Consider the following 19,488-nt stretch of genomic DNA (forward strand, 5'->3'; position numbering starts at 1 on the left):
TGCCCAAGATACCTATGTACAATAGAACTTGTGGCCTAATAAAACATGAACCAAATTGCTTTGGTGGCTCAGTGGCCAACAAGGAATTGAAAGTATATTCCACATTAGAAGCAAAGAAATTAGAATAGTAAATTGGTTCAAAGAATGAATCTGACCTTGGATAAACTACAACATCAGGAATGTTTACAGCTTTATGAAAGCTGTTCTGTGGCTTCCCGTGAACATATCTCTCATCTTCATCCATTGTCATCTTATCCTACATCATATTGTTTCAACATAGGTCAAACCAATTACAAAATTACATACAAAAATTCCACTATTTAGCTAAATGTAATCTGATGATGCTACAGGCTTAGTTAGCAGTGAAGATGATTAAATTAGTTAAACATAGAAAGCATGGTATATCCTTATATTCAGGAAGTAAATTAAGGACCAAAATCTTAAAATGTATTATTAAGTAAGTTCACCAAAGAAAAAATATTAAAATATAATACCTGGCAAATTCCCTTCAATTCTTCTATAAGCTCTGGTGGAACTTTCCTAAGAGAACCTTTCACGACATAATCGGTGCTACCTTTGCCACCATTTTTCCCACTTCCAAACACATAAGAGAAAATCAATAAGTCCCCACATCTAAAGGATAGAGATTTATATCTTCATGCACGCATTTCACTAATCAATCAATCAACAATGACTCAATCCCTGATCAATTGAGGTCAACTATATGCATCATCTATAGCAATTTCGCTCCATTCAAGTTCATTTCATTACTCAGACCTCTTACACTCTAAAACACACATAAAAATCCTAGCACAATGCATGTAACTTTCTTATTTTCCAACATGACTTTTCCATACTCACTCATTTTGCATAGAAACAGAAACAAGTGTCCTCCTTTTTGCTACAAACATTTTTTTAACAAAACTACTGATCCACACAGATTATTCATACATATGCTTTATAAAATTCAAATTTCCAAATTGTTAAACCACAAAAAATGATTTTTTATCTCAGATAATAAACACAATTTAAGAGAGGAAAAAATATCAATGGCATTGCTCATTTATCTATAGACTAAGAAATGTAAACCAAACAAAATATCATTCTTTCCGACAGTTAAAACCATCATTATTCCAATTTCACTTTATATCCAACATACATAATCAGTACAAAGCTCATTTTCAAGAAACCAAAAAGAAAGGTCCACTCTTTCTAATAATTAAACTCACAACCATTGAGTAGAACTCTCAGGTAATAACTCAACTTCAAAAAGGTTTTTATGAAATTCGGAATTTATCAACAAAAAAAGAGTACCTTTTTGGGTCAGAAAGTGGAGCATCATTCAGACAGAGTGAAGGGTAGTTCTGTGACTGCAATGCAAGAGAACCAGCAGAGACAGCAAGGGCTAAAGGGATTAAAGAAGCAACCCATGATGGGATTGTCCCCTGCCCCTTTCTTGAGCAAGTTACCGGCTCTGTAAGGCTAGATGGAATATGGGGTCTCTGAAAATTTGAAGTTCGTAGGTTCCTGCAAATGGGTTTCGAGCAAGAACGTAAACGGGAAAAGAATGAAGAGAAAGCCATCGACTAAAGTTATTGTGCACACAACAGTTCTATTTTCTTGCTTGTATAGAACCAGCTGCCTATTCTCCAGCTTGTGGACCAAAGGAGGCTTTTTTGTAATTTAACCAATTCTGATGCTCCATCATGTTTTTTTCCCCTTTTTTTAAGCTAAATATTACTCCTTTCATCTTTTTTGAGTTGTTATGATAGAGTTTTTTGAAAAAGTTAACAAGAGGTTGTCAATTTAATCAAATATAAGACGACTATGCAGAGTAGCACAGAGACCAGATGATTTCCATCGTATTTTTTTAGTTTTGAGTTGTGTTGTGAACTGTGACAGCAATCAATTCTAATTTTTTTAGTTGATTTCCACCGTATTGTCATTACGGTCGCCAGCTAGCCTTCTCCAAGTGTTGGTATGGTATTGTCATTATGTTCTTAGACATTTTTTTTCATTCTTCAATACCCCCAACCCCCCAAGGTTGTGTGGACCGAAGAAGAGGTTGAAAGTATAAGTGGATCGCCAAAAATTGATGTGCTTAGAATTAAAATTTCAAAACAATGTATTATAAAAGGAGATTGTGAAATTGGGTTGCGAAGAAATATACATTATATCATATTATATTATTTTTTATATATTATTATGAGTGGGAAGCTCCAAAGATAAAAAGTTGGATTACCATTTCACCCCTAGACTAAATTAAATATTTAATTAATTAAATAATAATATTTTAATTATTTTTTTGTTTGTAAGTTATTTATTAGGAAGAAAATGTGGAAGAACGAGAGTCAACTAGGATTTCTTATTTTAAATATAAATATTATAGGATGCTAGAAATCTACTTTTTTTTTTAAATCAAATAACAAAATGCCTGAGGAATTTAAAAAGTCAATTTTTCATAATAATAATAATAATAACAATAATAATAAGGGAAGAAATTTAGGAAAAAGTTAACTTGTTGGTTTTCCCTATATTAAATTAAAATGTTATTAAATATTTAATTTATTAAATATTCTATCATTAATTAAGAATATCATATTAAGTATTACAATAATACAATTCATATGCATTTGAGTATACAAATGGATTAATTTCTTAGGTACTGTCACTTATTTCAGTACTCTAGAATGACTTATCATTTTTCCATACAAGTCAATGTTTTAAAGTTCTTTTCAACTTCTAACAGTATGTTTTGAGGATTTTATAAATAGTCATATCAGTGAATCATGCTAGACTAAATTCATTGGTGTTCTCCCCCTCATTTTCTTCTTCTAAATTCATCTTCAATGTGATTGGTAAAGTTCTATTGATTTGTCATATGTCGATTTTCTTAACCACCTATTAATTTATTATTATGCCTGATTCTGAATTATGTTGGGTTGCTAATGATTTTATTACGGCATACATTGTTTCTTCCTTTATAAATTGGACATAAAATGTTAGTCCACTAGACTTTCTTATGAAAATTTTAATTTATCAATTATTAACTCTTTCTTATTCAGATTAATATATTGCTTTATTTAATATATATATATATATATATATATATATATATATATATTAAGTCAATTGAGTTAATATTACACATGTTTCTATACATAAATTAGGCTTATATAAACTTTCTATAATAATAAAGATAAAACGTGAAAGGCAAGGTTTAACCGCCAGGAGGACTTCATAAATATGATGTATAGAACTAGTTACTATATATTGTCTAGCGATGGTTAGGCCTCTCATTTATTATGCAAAATTCAATGTAAAGGTGGAGACAATCCAGGTGATGGATTTCTTTCTGAATTTAAAACCAACTTACCTTGTTAATGATGTTAGGATCGAATTCACGCACACACACTAGATGAATGAAGAATACAAGAACTTTCAAGAGAAAGAGATGAGAGATCTAGAAAGAGAAAGAGAAAACCCAATATTTCGTGGTAACACCCCGTGAGTAAACTTCCACGACGGTGAGGTATATTTATATTAATAAATCAGAGTATTTTTTGTTACAGAGAATAAATAGGAAAACCTAAAATAGAGAATAAATAGGAAAACCTAAAATTAATCAGGCTCCACTACCTAACAATTCTCCTACTTGGAGACTAACTCAATCATCCAAAAAAATACATTCTCAAAAAAAATCTCTTCATCATCAACATCTTTACCGCACCGCAACATCTGTAGCAACAACTACAGAAGACCAACCGAGGTTTTACATAACCTTAGTTTCCCAACATCAACACATTCCGTCAACATGTCTGTCGGGTTCTTTGCACCCTCTATCTTCTCCAAGCACATATCACCATCCTCCACTGCCCTGCGAGTGAAATGATATCGCCTTCTGATGTGCTTTGTCTTCGAATGATAGACTAGATTTTTCACCAACTGTATGACACTCTGGCTATCTAAGTAAAGAATCTTCTCGCTCTGCTTCTTGCCCAATTCCTCAAGATAATCTGCCAGCCATATCATCTCTTTCCCAGCTTCAACTATTGCCACATACTCAGCTTCAGTAGATGAAAGAGAAACACACTTCTAAAGTCTAGACATCCAACTCACTACTGTTCCACCTATGGTGTAAATATACCCGGATGTACTCTTGCTCGAGTCAACATCCCCACCAAGATCAGCATCCACAAAACCCTGCAGAGTCACCTTTCCTTTGCCAAAACAAAGTGAAGTACTGGATGTACCTCTCAGATATCTCAAAAGCCACTTCACAGCTTCCCAATGCTCTTTCCTGAGGTTCGCCATGTACCTGCTAACAACTCCCACTGCATGTGCTATATCAGGTCTAGTGCAGACCATAACATACATCAAATTACCAACTACTGAAGCATATGGAACAAGTGCCATGTGATCACGCTCCTCAGCAGTCTTGGGTGACTGCTCCTTTGACAATTTAAAGTGATTTGCCAATGGAGTAGTCCTGGGTTTAGCATCATTAACCCTGAATCTGCTCACCATCTTCTCAATGTACAACTCCTGAGATAGATTTAAAGTGCCAGCAGATCTATCCCGAGAAATCTTCATCCCCAAAATCTGTTTTGCTGGACCCAAATCATTCATCTCAAATGCTGCAGACAACCTTGTCTTCAGATTGTTAATCTCCCTCATACTAGATCCTGCAATCAACATATCATCCACACACAAGAGTAGAAAGACATATGAATCAGTGTATTTCTTGAAGTAACAACAAGGATCCTTTTCAGCTTTGCAGAATCCACTCTTGGTCATGAAGGAGTCAAACTTCTTGTACCACTGCCTTGGTGATTGCTTTAGTCCATACAAGCTCCTGGTGAGCTTGCACACCATGTGTTCCTTGCCTGGAACCACAAATCCTTCCGATTGATGCATATAGATCTCTTTGTCCTGATCTTCATGTAAAAACGTTGTTTTTACATCCATTTGCTCTAGATGCAAATTCTCCGATGCAACAACACTCAACAGAATTCAAATATAGGTTAACTTCACAACAGAACAGAATATTTCAGCATAATCAATACCTTTCCTTTGTGAATATCCTTTAACCACTAAACGAGCCTTGAACCTTCTTTTGCCGTCTGGTTTAGTCTTGATTCTAAACACCCACTTGTTCAGCAAAGCTCTCTTCCCTACAGGTAACTCAGTCAACATCCATGTGTCGTTCTTCTCAAGTAACCTCATCTCATCATCCATGGCTTGCTCCCACTTGATCGAATCCTCCACCTGTAGGGCCTCATCAAAAGACTCTGGTTCCCCCTCATCAGTCAGCAATAGATAGTGTAATGAAGGTGAATACCTATCTGGTGCCTTGATGGATCTGGATGATCTCCTTAACACCTGCTCAGGTGTAATTTGCTCCACTTCAGATTCTTCAGTAGGAGTTGGTTGAGTATTTGCTTCGACATCTCTGGGTTACTCTTCTCCAACTCAACCTCAACTCCCACTTGCTTTGTAATCTCTAGAACCTTCTGCTCTCTGTCCTTGTACAGGACAGACTCATCAAATGTCACGTCACAATGTCTCAGGATCTTTCTGTTCCTGTCATCCCAAAACCTGTAATCAAACAAATCAGAACCATAGCATATGAAGTAACACTTCACAGCCTTGACATCAAGCTTGTCTCTCTTTTCTGGATCAACATGAACATAAGCAGTGCAACCAAAAGTCCTCAAGTGTGAGTACTTGAGTTCTTTTCCTGTCCACACCTCCTCTGGAATATTGAACCCTAAAGGAGTTGATGGTCCCCTGTTGATCAAGTATGCAGCTGTGCTCACAGCATCCGCCCAAAGTGTTTTGGGCAGCCCACAGTGTAACCTCATACTCCTTGCACGCTCATTCAATGTTCTGTTCATACTCTCAGCAATTCCATTCTGCCTTGCCTTACTAGGAACTGTTTTCATCAATCTGATTCCCTCAGCTGCACAAAATGCCTTGAACTCTGATTTTTCATACTCTCCTCCGTTGTCAGACCTTAGGCATTTAACTTTCAAACCGGTCTGATTCTCAACTTCAGCTTTCCACTTCTTGAAAGTTGCAAACACATCTGACTTATGCTTCAAGAAGTAAACCCATACCTTCCTGCTGAAATCATCAATGAAGGTAACATAGAATCTGGATCCTCCAAGTGATGAAATCATCAATGAAGGTAACATAGAATCTGGATCCTCCAAGTGATGAAATCATCAATGAAGGTAACATAGAATCTGGATCCTCCAAGTGATGATACTGGAGATGGTCCCCAAACATCTGTATGGACCATTTCCAACCGCACTTTCTTTGTCTCTCTAAAAGTCTTTGTGAAGCTTACTCTAATCTGTTTTCCATAACACAGCTCTCGCAAAGACCCATATCAACAGACTTCAAACCCTCTAATGCTCCTTTTGCAACCAGCATCTTCATTCTTTTAGTACTCATGTGTCCAAGTTTGTTGTGCCACAGACATGAACCGGAAGCACCTTCAGCAACAGCGACAATCTTTATACACCCTGCAGTGGTGTACAAGGTTCTAGATTTGGTGCCACGAGCTACTACCATAGCACCTTTCACGATCTTCCACGAACCTTTCCCAAACTCTGTTGCATATCCCGTGCTATCCAACTGACCAACAGAGATCAGATTTTTTTTAATCCCAAGAATATATCTGACATCCTCCAATGTCCACTGGTTTCCTGAGGTGGTCTTTATGCAAACATCCCCCTTTCCTTCAATCTCTAAGGCTTTATTGTCAGCAAGATATATTTTTCCAAAATTTCCAGATTTGAAGTTTTGGAACAACTCCTTGCTTGGAGACGAATGGAAAGATGCACCAAAATCCAAAATCCATGATTCAACCTGGCTGTTCACACTAAGGATTAGAGCATCCCCAATGTCCTCTGCTGAATTTACAGAATCATTGTCATCTCCAAATTTCTGATTTTGTTTCTTCTTTGGCTTTGTACAGGTCATCCTAAAGTGCCCTTTTTCTCCACAGTTCCAACAAGTCACGTTTGATCTGTTCAGTGATTTTCCTCGATTCTTTGATTTTGATAGATCATGTTGATTTTGGCCTTTCGTCTTACTTCTCCCCCCTTCGATCAAGGCTGAGAGCACTGCCCGATGAATCTGCCACTTATCATTTGCGAATACTTTCACTAAGAACAACATCACTGATTTCATCAAACTTCAGTTTCTAAGATCCACGGGAACTGCTAATCGCAGCAACAGTATCCCAAGATTCGGGCAAAGATGACATCAAAATCAACGCCTTAATTTCATCTTCAAAATTAATATCCACAAAATTGAGTTGACTCACAATCATATTGAACTCGTTTATATGATCAGAAACGGATCTAGTTTCAGACTTCTGTAAATTGAACAATATATGCATCAAATATACCTTGTTCATAGCCGATGGTTTTTCATACATGTTTGACAGTGCCTTCAACAGACCGGACGTAGTCTTCTCCTTCACGATGTTGAACGCCACGTTTCTTGACAAAGTCAACCGGATCAACCCTAGAGCCTGACGATCCTTGAGTTTCCACTTCTCCTCCGTCATGAATTCTGGCTTCACCCCGGTCAACGGTTCGTGAAGATCTTTCTGGTACAGATAATCTTCGATCAGCATCTTCCAGAAAATAAAATCGGATCCATCAAACTTCTCGATTTCAAGCTTCGAACTATACATCTTCTGTGATCGTGTTGAATCTCCTTAGCTCTGATACCAGTTGTTAGGATCGAATTCACGCACATACACTAGATGAATGAAGAACACAAGAACTTTCAAGAGAAAAAGATGAGAGATCTAGAGAGAGAAAGATAAAACCTAATATTTCATGGTAACACCCCGTGAGTAAACTTCCACGGCGGTGAGGTATATTTATATTAATAAATCAGAGTATTTTTTGTTACAGAGAAAAAATAGGAAAATCAAAAATAGAGAATGAATAGGACTAGCCCAAGCTTTACATTAATGAGATAGTCAGGTTGCATTGTCTATCATTTCAGACAGAGGTCTTCAGTTTACCTCTTATTTGTAGAAGTCATTTCAGAAAGGTCTTGGTGCTCAGGTTAATCTTAGCACAACATTTCATCCACAAAGGAATGGTCAAGCAGAGTGTACTATTTATACCTTAGAGGACATGTTAGAGAGCTTATGTGATTGACTTCAAAGGTAGTTGGGATGATTACCTTCCTCTTATAAAGCTCTCCTACAATAATAACTAGCATTCCAACATTTAGATGGCCCCTTATGAGGCATTGTATAGGTGTAGATATAGATCTACAGTTGTTTGGTTTGAAGTAGGTAAAGTAGCGTTTATAGGGACAGATTCAGTTCATGATTCTATGGAGAAAGTGCAAACCATTAGAGATAGACTTAAGCAGCCCAGAGTCGCCAGAAATCCTATGCAGATGTAAGGAGAAGGGAACTAGAGTTCCAAGTTTATAATTGTGTTATCCTGAAAGTGTCGCCTATGAAAGGGGTGATGAGATTTGGTGAGATAGGGAAACTCAGTTCTTGATATGTAGGCCCTTACAAGATCTTAAAAGGTTAGTAAAATGGTTTTTGAGTTAGATTTGCCAACAGAACTACTAGTAATGCATCCGTTTTCTACATTTCGTTGTTGAAGAAGTATGTGGATGATCAAACATATATATATTGTACCTATAGAAAGTGTGACCGTGAAGGATAGTCTCACTTACGAAGCGGTACCAGTTAAAATCCTTGATCGCCAAGCTCAAAGGTTGAGAGACAGAGAAGTTACTTCAGTTAAGGTTTTGTGGAGGAGACAGTTCATAGAGAGAGCTACTTGGGATGCAGAAGCAACCATGAAGGCCAAGTATCCTCACCTCTTTCCTTCCTACATTCAAACTTGAGCTAATAGTTCCTCTTCGGTTTTCCAATCATTCATGCACAGTTTTTGTATAAGCATCATGTTTCTTCAGTTTGTACTTGTATTTTTCAGCATATTTGCATGTTCTTGGAACTTAGTTCAGTTAGAAATCAGTTTCCAGTGTTTAATGGTAGGGGTTGAATCTCTCTCCTTCCATTTAAGCTAGTTTAGACTTTATTCGAGGATGAATGTTCCCAAGGGAGAGATATTGTAATCCCTCGAAAACCAGACTTAGAAAACCACAATAACTAGTGAACTAGGGTTTCCAAACTATGATAAGGTCCATGGTCCGTTGAATTGCCCGTGGACTCAGCCCCTTCTAGTAGATGTGGACAGACCCTCGCCCAAGTGAGTACCATGGGGACCTTCACGGTCTGTGGTCTTGACGGACAGGTCATGGGGGCATTTGTGATGCCTAACTAGAACACCAGACATGAGCCATCAAACCACCAACACAAGTAAAAGCCACGGTGACCTTCACGGTCTGTGGTCCTCCACAAGGTCTGTGGTAGGGTTCGTGGACAGGACTCGCAGAAACCCGTAGCTACTGGCCATGGACAATGCCAGTCTTACGCTCAGTCGTCACTATGACGGACCATGACGGATCGTCAGGGTCTCCGTGGTCACTCTTGTCAGACTTTAAGTGGGGTTATTTCGGTTTTTTTCCTTATGTGTTGGACACCTAAGCTACATTTTTAACCCCTAAACTACTTAGTTTTGGTTAGTTTTAGCCTAGTAAAATAATTAGAGCCTAACCTAATCAATTATATACCTAAGTCAAGCAAAAATTAGATCAAATTAGAACAGAATAGTCGAGCAACCTTTAGTCCAAGAGAGCAACAGGGTTTCATCAGTTCTAGCCCCAAAATCAAAAGATTTCTTTATGAAATTCGTCACCAGGTATGTGAGATTTCACTAGTAGGTTCCTTTCACCCATTAGGTCCCTAAATTTCAGTCAGAATCTTAACTAGTTAATATTATCTAAACCTAGGGTTTTTTTTTTTTAATGTTAGGGGTTTAGCTGTTAGAGTTATCCAAGTTAGATTATTATGAATTTTGTATATTTTGGTGTATATTCTTTCATAAATTAAAAACCCTAGCTATGTAGTTTTTTTAGTTCATAAATTGCACATGCTATATATTTCAGATATACATAGCATGCATCAGTTTTCGAATATCAATTATTAGTATATTAATGTTGTATTCTCAATTTTCATGTCAGTGTTTTGTGCTATCCAGTATTACAACATCAATAATAAAATGTTCATTACTAAATCAATTGGGAAAAGCTTAATACCGATTGGACAAGGGTCAATCACCCTTAAGTCCTAGAACTACGTGACCTGTAGGTTGTAAGTTCCCTATGTGGGCATCATTTTAGTGATCACGTCAGCATTCCTCTATACCTATGGTGGGGTATATTGGGTCCTCTCGATGCGGTATATACATCCGACTTGACATTTAGCTCATGCGGCTCTATGTCAGTTATTAGTAGATCTCTTACGGTTAGGCAAATTCTATTGCATTGACCATATTATCAGTATAGTTCAGTACTCGTTCTCAGCATGTTATAAACTTAGTCATTGCTTTATTGCTTGTTCAATTATGTAATTGTTCAACTTTATTCTATCATGCATGCTCAATAGCTTTCAAATACTGACACACACTCAATGTTATATCTTCTCGTGATATAGGTTCAGGTACTCAGCAGTCAGATCACGGATAGATCGGTTCCCGATCTTCACTTCAGTAACATCTGTGGTGAGTCATCATTCTTCGAGTACTAGTGACATGATTATCTTTCTTATTTTTAGCTTTAGTTTCAGTTTTGCTAAATTTAGATAGGGCATGTCCCAACATTTCTAGTGACTAGAGGCTATATTTCAGACATATTTAGTTTCAACTTTATTGTTAGAGTTTGACTTTTCATTTGATTTCAAACACTCAGTTTTTCTTATATTCATATTTAGTATATGGGTATTCCCCATCATTTTAGATTATTCATATGATTTAGCTTTCGCACAGTGTTTATTGGTTCATTTTACTTTAATATGTTTATAACATGCTAACAGTATTAGCTTGGGGTCATTCGTGATCCTAGGTTCCGTGTCCGCGTTCAGGGTGGAATCCATATGTAGAATTTCACGACAATTGCTGATTTGAGAAGAAAAATCCATTCTTTTCTCTACAAGCAAGATAAAAAAGAGAAAATTTACTCAAGAACATTGAGAAGAAATATATTTTGAAGGATAAATAGAGAGATAATATAGATAAATAGTAAAGAAAAAATAACTAAGAAATGAGTTTGCAATTATGAGGATTAATTGATATTTACCTCTTTTTAGTATGGAAATATTATTTTTATGATATTTGGTCTATTATTTACTATCTATATTTGAATATTTGTTTATAGTAATGTGGCTATTGCTTAGATTCTAGTAATTTTTCTCTATATATCATGTAATTACAGTCCTTATACTACCTACCATTACTAACATTGACAATAGGCTGATATATTGATTATTAAACAAATATGACTTTTCATCAATTATAATTTTACATTCTTTACACTTTTACTTATTTTAATTATTTTCTCTCACCAATCCAATAATATTCAAACTGTCAATAATTGAACCAAATATGAGTTGAACCAAAATGTGTGTTCTTTTTCCGTTATAAATTTTATTGTACTATTTTACTTGTAAATAGTGTGGCAGCCACAGTGGGGCTAGAACAATTGTTTGTTGATATAATCATTGTCTTATTATCTTGAATATATTTGCCTCTTAGAGTTAGCATAAAAATTGTTTAAAATGATGAAAAAATCATTGGAAAATAGATTGTGAAGAATGTGGTCAACAAAACAATGGTGGAAACATTAACTGAAAATAAGATAGTGAATTTGTCACCATCCAAGACTACGCCCTAGCTGTGACATGGTGCTTAGAATACGAGACACTTTAAGCAAACCACATGCCACTAAGAAAAAATACATAAATGAAATAAAGAGATAAGCTGAATAAGTCTCAAATGAAAATCTCAACATATCATGAAATTGGAGTACAAAAATATGATTGTGGAAAGACTTATGTCTGATAACAAACCTCTACTGCATAACGAGTGACTAGGATAAGCCTTAGCTCACTTGAACAATCTGACAGCTGAAATAAGTTTGAATGACATTGAAGAAACATAAGTGAGTCAATGTCCCTAAACCATGAGGACTCACCAAATATGAGAAAAGCTTATGGGATCCAATACTAACAATGATCGAAAAGATGTGTGTCAGAACCTATATTATTAAACAATATAAGCACAAGAATCTATGCCGTCAATATATACTCAAAATATACTGGATATGAAGAAAGATACATGAGCATAGCATGATAACATGACAAGTCTAAAATAATAATATAATGACCGAGAAAGCATAATATAAAAATGATCATATGATTTCATAAAACATACTACAAGGTCATGTATTCTTCTTTAAATCCTAATCATAGTCATAACATAAGTGTTTTTTGGAAAACATAAACCTTTATTAGAGAAGTTGTTTATCAACATAAATCATGTAAGGTATAACATGGAATTTAGTATGCTACTCCTACACCGAAAAGATAGTGCCGTACTAGCCAAGGTAAGGACCATAATCATGAGCTTAGGTGGATCTGCTAGCTAGAGTCAATTAAGACTAAGTCCTATGGAGGCCATAGATTTGGAACAAGGGGGTCGTTTTTTAAAGTCTCGTGTGATGTCTCATTTCTTGTGAATTTTCTTTTGATTATAAATTGAATATTTTACCCTTTTCCTTAGTTTTTTCATGCTTACTTTGTGTTTTTGAGATGGTTGGTGTATTCCCAATGTGATCGAGTGTTTTTCTTAGTAATTTGACCTTTCTTGAGTTGTGAGTTATTGATAGAATTGACTTCGGTCAACATTTGAAATTTCAAGCATCGAATGGAATACCCTTCAGTAACATCGCACTCAAAACGTCGAGTTTTAGCTAGTGGGGTCGTTGGTAAAATTTTCAAGGCCTTCAATTGAGTTTGAGGCATTTGGGTGAAAAGTTGAGTTTTAGCCTTACGAGTGATTCGGGAAGGTATTTCCATCATTTGAATTTTTGGTAAATCCAACTATTTCATTGAGTTTGAATTATCGATTCTAGTAGGGTAGCATGTCAAGTTTATTTTGATTGGACCTCGAAAAATTCTAGTGTGGTAGCATGTCTAGTGTAATGTCCCTGTTGGCATTAGAAGATGCAATGTCCATCTTGGAATTTTGAATACATGATGGCCCACCGAAGGTTTGAATATGTAATTTTCCTCTTGGAACTTGAAAATGTAATGGTCCTCACGAAGGTTTAAATATGTAATGGCCCTCTTGGCATTGGAAGATGCAAAGTCCCTCTTGGCATTTTGAATACATGATGGCCCTCCCGGCTATTTGAATATGTAATGGTCCTCTTGGCATGTGAAAATGAAATGACCATTTTGGCATTTGCATATAGTATGATGTGCTTCCCGAATATGTAATGAACGAAAATACAATGTCCCTCCTGGCATTTTGAATACATGATGGCCCTTCAGGCGGTTTGAATATGTAATGGCCCTCTTGGAATTGGAAGATGCAATGTCCCTCTTTAAATTTTGAATACATGATGGCCCTGACGACGATTTGAATATGTAATGTCCTGTTGGCATTTGAAGATACAATGACGCTCTCAATGTTTTGAGTATGTAATGGCCCTCTTGGCATTGGAAGATGAAATTTCCCCCTTGGCCTTTTGAATACATGATGGCCCTCTCGACAGTTTGAATATGTAATTGCCCTCTTGGCATTTGAAGATGAATTGACCTATTTGTCATTTGCATATTTGATGGTCATTTTGACAATTTGAATATATTATGGACTTCGCGGCACTGGAAGATACAATGACCCTCCCAGCGGTTTGAATATGTGATGATCCTCTTGGAAATGGTATTATCTCATTTGATAATACTATAGAAATGTCCCCCAAGTGGTAAAGACGATGTCCCTCTGGGTCATTCACATTACCTTGTCCGATATCGACATAATTTTTGAATATTCTTCAAATGTTATTGACTTTGAAAAATGTATTTGATGTCATTGTAGATGCTTGTACATACAATTAAAAAAATGCTTGTTTATGTTGAGAGTGATGTTTTCATTTGTTCCTATTTTGAACACTTCGTTTGCGTTGTGGCTCATGCTTTTTTTGAGATTTGAACAAGATGTTATTGCTCGTATTCTAAATTGTTTCTTTTTCTTCTGAAAACACCAATGACTTTCCTGCAGTCAAAGAAAAATTATCAATTTTTGGGATTTGTTCACCCCTTTAACTTCTCCGTATTTCTTGAATGGAGGAATATGATTATCTTGTAACATTCTTATAAACTTGCATGCACAAAAAAATTGTTAGTTTTTAAAATGAACTAATTTCACTTCTTCAATTACTTGTTGTTTGTCTTGCTATCTTCGATTGATCGCTCCTATCTCTATCATCTCGATAGACATAAAATGAAATTATACAAAATATTTGACATATTAAAAATCTTTTAAAAAAGTATTTTCAAAAATCTACTTGGGAAAGGTCACTGTCAAATATCATCTCACACATATCTTAAATGAACGCTCTTGGTTAAAAACTTTTGATGTGTTTGATAGCTTTTTCACGAGAATTCCAAAGATCCTTTTAATATGGTCCATCCAAAATCTACTATGCTTGGAAAGTTTTGCAGTCGACTCCGAAAGTCCAAGGTGTCAGAGATTGCTGAAGCTGACTATGAACTTTAATGATGCTAGAGATCATTTAAAGTTTACTTTTCCAATCATGCACAAAATATTTGAAACAAAAGACTTTACTTCTACTGATGCTTGAATAAATTTTGAGGCCATCCTAAAATTTGTTTCCCATTTAGATGTATTGGAGTATCTTGAGATGTTGATATATGACTTGTAGAATTTTTTAGTACCTCTCAAAAATTATGTCCCAATTGCAACTCACAATGTATCTTCAGTCTTGACTTGTAGGAGCGATCCTTTTCTTGAGAATTTTTGGGTCCCTCTCAAAAATTATGTCCTAGTTTGTATTGTAAAGGAAAATAGAAATCTTACGAGAGATATGACCGAACCATTGTGAGGCCGACGTATCTCATTGAGGCAGGAATCAGGTCAAACGTAGTTTTCATCTCGAGGATTAATAGAAATAGAAAATTTTGATAAGAAACTACCGAGGCCAACATAGGTCACCTTTGTATCTCATTCTTAAGAATTCAAGTCAAACGTAGTTCATTATAAGAGGAATATTGAAAATGGATAAGTGGGTGACCGAGGTTGACACATTCTGCCTACGTATCTCATTCTTGAAAATTTGGGTCAGACGTAGTTCATTACAAATGATAATTTTCTAACTATAAAACATAAGATGAGTGCATAGGAATGATGTGATCGCAAAGAAAAAACTAAAAGAAACTATGAACCTTCAAACATAATCTTTTGACAACACCTGAGTCGGCTGACGACTCATGAGATAAATGTCTACCTCCAACCGCGACATGTAATCATTCAAATGTATCAATGTTTTATCTAAGTACATCGATGAGTTCTCTTAAGATTTGGTTAGGTTGACAGTGAATTGTGTTTCTTTGACACATTTATCCTTTTCTAGATTAACAATTTATGTATCACCCAAATTCAACTTATCCCGATTCTCAAACCATTTCAATTCATTGGCAATGTATTTGGATATCATGATCTTATAATCATACTCTTAGAACACATCGTCATCTACAACATTTGTTCATTCATCTTGTGTCATGACTTTATGTTGATAGATTTAAAATAATTTTTACTAAAATAAAGACTTTTAGATAGTAGAATTTAAGCAAGTGAATGACTTTTATTGAAAATAAGGATATGCGAACTTAGGCCATGACCATTTGTGACGACCCTAAAATGAAATAGGAAGAACTAGAGTCTCATATGTGTGTTTGAAGTTGGTAACTTGATTATATCATGAGAAATTGATTTTTAAGTTTAGTTTAAAGAGTTTTGAAGTAGAACGCCAAGGAACGACCATGACGTTCGGAAACTAGTCATTTGAACTAGTGTGTTGTAGTGACTTGTGGTGGAATTTTGAAGTGTCGTTTGAAAATATAAATCAAGATTAATGGTTCTACTACTTAGAACGACATGTTTAGGGGTTAAAAATCTGAGTACGACTCCTCAAGAACCACCCAAGGGGTACGTGAGGAGGACCACACCATTTTCCAAAAAGTTGTCAAAACAGCATGATCTACGACCCCTATCCACGAATAGTAGATCAATCTACGACTCGTGGGTCATGGGCGTAGATCAGGCCTGCAAAGGCCTGAAATTGTTGAGCCTTTGACCAAATCGACGGACCCAATCCACGTTCATTAGACCAATGTATGGTCCGTGGATTGGAACAATAAGTGAGGTGTGAAAAGTTGTTTTCATTTGGCCAAGTGAAGGGCGGTTTGGTAATTTGCTTGGTTAAGTGTTTGGACGTTTGTTTTTAGTCTTTTTATGTACTTAAAGATCTAGAACTCTCTTGGAGTCCAAGTTCAAGCTAGGGTTGGGAAATTTCAAGGCATTTCCTCTTCATTTTAATGGGATTCTTCAATATTAAGGTTGGTGACTCTTCATCCAGGGTTTGCTTTCACTCAAATTCTATTTCAAAATAACTTTTCAAGCTTTTGAGTTCATGAAAAAAAAACTAGGGTTTTACTCAACTTCATGGGTCCTTCCTCTAAATTGTTTTAAAAGGTTTATAATGACATTGTATGGTTATATTTGATGTTAAATTGGTGATTTAATGTGAACATACTCCATGAACCCATGATTTCTCTCTATTCTCAATGTATGCCTTTATAAAGTGGGTTGTTTGATAATGAATGTATATGAATAGAAAATTAAAAAATGACCTTAGATTATTGAAGTATCTTATTATATATGCTTATTTATGATGACGTTGTTGGTGTACTGGTACTTGAGATTTATGGCCTTAAAGTCAAGATTTGAGAAATTATTTATTGTTATAGAATTTCTAGCTTGATGTCGATCCACTTGAAAGGTAGAGGTGTTTACTTAATGCATCTAATGTTTAATATATGTGTGATATATTTATGATTTTTTTCATGATTATGTATAGTATGTAATGGAGTTATAATTCAGGTATTGTTCTAAAATGACATTGATGAATGAAACATGAATGAAGTTTCTAAGAATATGCTAATGATAGTAGAGTCTCTTGAAAGGTTATTCTTGATTGAACTCTAATGAATGAATGAGAGGTGGGGCTTGGCTTGGATACTCATCTGTGAGTTGAGGCGGAGTGTCTAGTAGCAATCTCAATATCTCCATTAAGCTATAAATGAATGAATGTAGGGAGGGGATAGATACTTATCCACGAGTTAATGCGGGGTATCCAATAACAATCTATTTTCCCTTAATGAATGAAATACTCTATGGGACTATAGGCTAAGCACCGAGTAGATATTGTATGAGATGGATGCTCATTTGTGAGTTGATGTGGGGTATATAGTAGCAATCTTTGGGATGAGTACCCATCCGTGAGCTGAGGCAGGGTATCTTCCCATAAACTATGAGCCCTCATAGGTCTAGATAGTGGATCCACTTAAGCTAATTATAGATTTACCTTAGGCAAGTAGACCAACCCTTATGATGTGGGATAGTACATCGGATTCCATGATTTATCTCTCATGGTCTATGTCGGTTAAACGCTTTCTCCCATTATGTGAGATGTCATTATGGTTTCTTGATAGGTTCTACAAAGTGTAGGTAGTAGTATTGGATGCTACTATGCATTGCACGAGTAGGCTTGGAGAGGGTCGTAGTGAGTATTTCAAAATACTAATGAATAATGAAGGAATGTGTCCTTAATGAATGAATGAGTTCTTATGCAAGATAATGAAGAATGTTGACTTAGAGTCTAATTGAGATTATGCATGCTTTATTGGGATTGTACGCATGTCTTACTTTTCTTGTTATGACTTTAAGAATTGAATGTGCCTAGTCTATGGTGGCTCCAAAGGAATACTTAGTGTGAGTATTATCATGGGATGTTACTTGCACATTGCACAAGTATGACCTAGAATTGTCTTAGATGATGGTCATAATGTGACAATGTGATTCATGTAATGTTTATGTCTCCTAAATCTTTTTTTTGTAAAGGAAGAAAGAATTGCAAGGTGAATTCACTTTTGGTGATCTTAGTGTGATGCCTTAGTATGGCTGGTGGTATGGGAGGATATCCATACATATTGCACAAGGTATAGCCTAAGGGTTGCATGAAGTGGAAGTTCAAAGGTAAAGGTAATGGTTTCCTTGTTTTATTGTCTAAATGTGAAGTTATGACTTACATGATGTTTATACCTACACATGATGTCTTTTATGCTATTTTTCATGATATTTCAAAAGTCGCATAATATATAATATCCAATCAAATTGTCCCTTTTTAAGCATGTTTTTGCATGGTCATCATACTTAGTACATTTTTGTGTACTAATCCATGTTTTACATGTTTTTACTACAAGTGTAGATTCCAGCAAGTGATATTCCTTCTAGCTAGTTTGAAGTGTTGGATTGCTTTCCTCCAAGACTTCGTATATCCTCATGATTTGAGGAAAAGACTTTACGTTTTCCTTAATTTATGTAATAGACATTTTAGTAGTTATTTCCAATTGTAAAAGATTGTGTCCCTAGTATTTTTAAATTTGTGTCTAGGATTGCCATATGAGACGTAGACTTTCGGTATATTTCAAGTTTTATATTAAATTAAGTTTGGTCATTTTAGACTATTTCTATATTAAATGCAATGAATGATAACATACTTGTATGGGACCCCTTCGGGTTAAGTACACCGTGTTGCAACTCGGCGGTGCTCTCGGGTCGTGACACCGTTGAATTTTTTGCTTTTTTCAAAACATTACGAAGGAAATTAAAAGATAATTTGGTAAAAAGATATAAAAGGTGGGCTCCATTCCTCCTTCGGGCTACCACGGATCTTTGAAATGACATAGAAGTCATCTCTGTCTATCAAGATGAGCGAGGAATCAAGAGCTCACTGGAAGTCCAAATAAGCACTTTCTCCATTGGCTCGACGTCTCGTACATATAGTTTCTCGATCATCTCTTTAACCAAAACATCACCTTCTTCAAAAAAGATTCTCAATTCCTTCTTTAAGACCGTCATCATTGGCATATTCCTCCTTCAGACTACCGCGATCCATATTCCTCCTTCGGACTACCACCAATCCATATTACTCTTTAAGATATCATCTCTCTCTCTTTCTCTCTCTCTCTCTATAATATATATATATATATATATATATATATATATATATTATTTTAAATCATTAGCAATTACTAGAATTATTATATTGTTACGAATTTTTTAAATAATGTGTTACTCTCCATGTACCAACATATATATCATTGATTCGAGAGTCAACCAAAATTGTTTAATATATTAAATTGTTGATTTTAATGATATAAAGTATACA

At 35.5% G+C, this 19,488-nt stretch overlaps 1 protein-coding gene across 2 annotated transcripts in view; it reads right to left on the reverse strand.

Moving 5' to 3' along the window:
• Nucleotides 1-1,789, reverse strand: part of LOC101260691 (D-lactate dehydrogenase [cytochrome], mitochondrial) — a 43,239-nt gene extending 41,450 nt beyond the window's left edge. The window contains exons 1-3 of one of the 2 annotated variants that reach the window (XM_004250729.5): nt 1,315-1,789; nt 495-594; nt 156-256 (exon numbers count right to left, since the gene is read on the reverse strand). In XM_004250729.5, the coding sequence (XP_004250777.2) occupies nt 156-256; nt 495-594; nt 1,315-1,583 (470 nt within the window). In that variant the 5' untranslated portion in view covers nt 1,584-1,789. The remainder of the gene's footprint in view (nt 1-155; nt 257-494; nt 595-1,314) is intronic. The other variant, XM_010314814.4, reaches the window with a different exon arrangement.
• Nucleotides 1,790-19,488: the final 17,699 nt, after the last annotated feature.

This window comes from Solanum lycopersicum, chromosome 11 (genome assembly GCF_036512215.1).
Source record: "Solanum lycopersicum chromosome 11, SLM_r2.1".
Taxonomy (NCBI): domain Eukaryota; kingdom Viridiplantae; phylum Streptophyta; class Magnoliopsida; order Solanales; family Solanaceae; genus Solanum; species Solanum lycopersicum.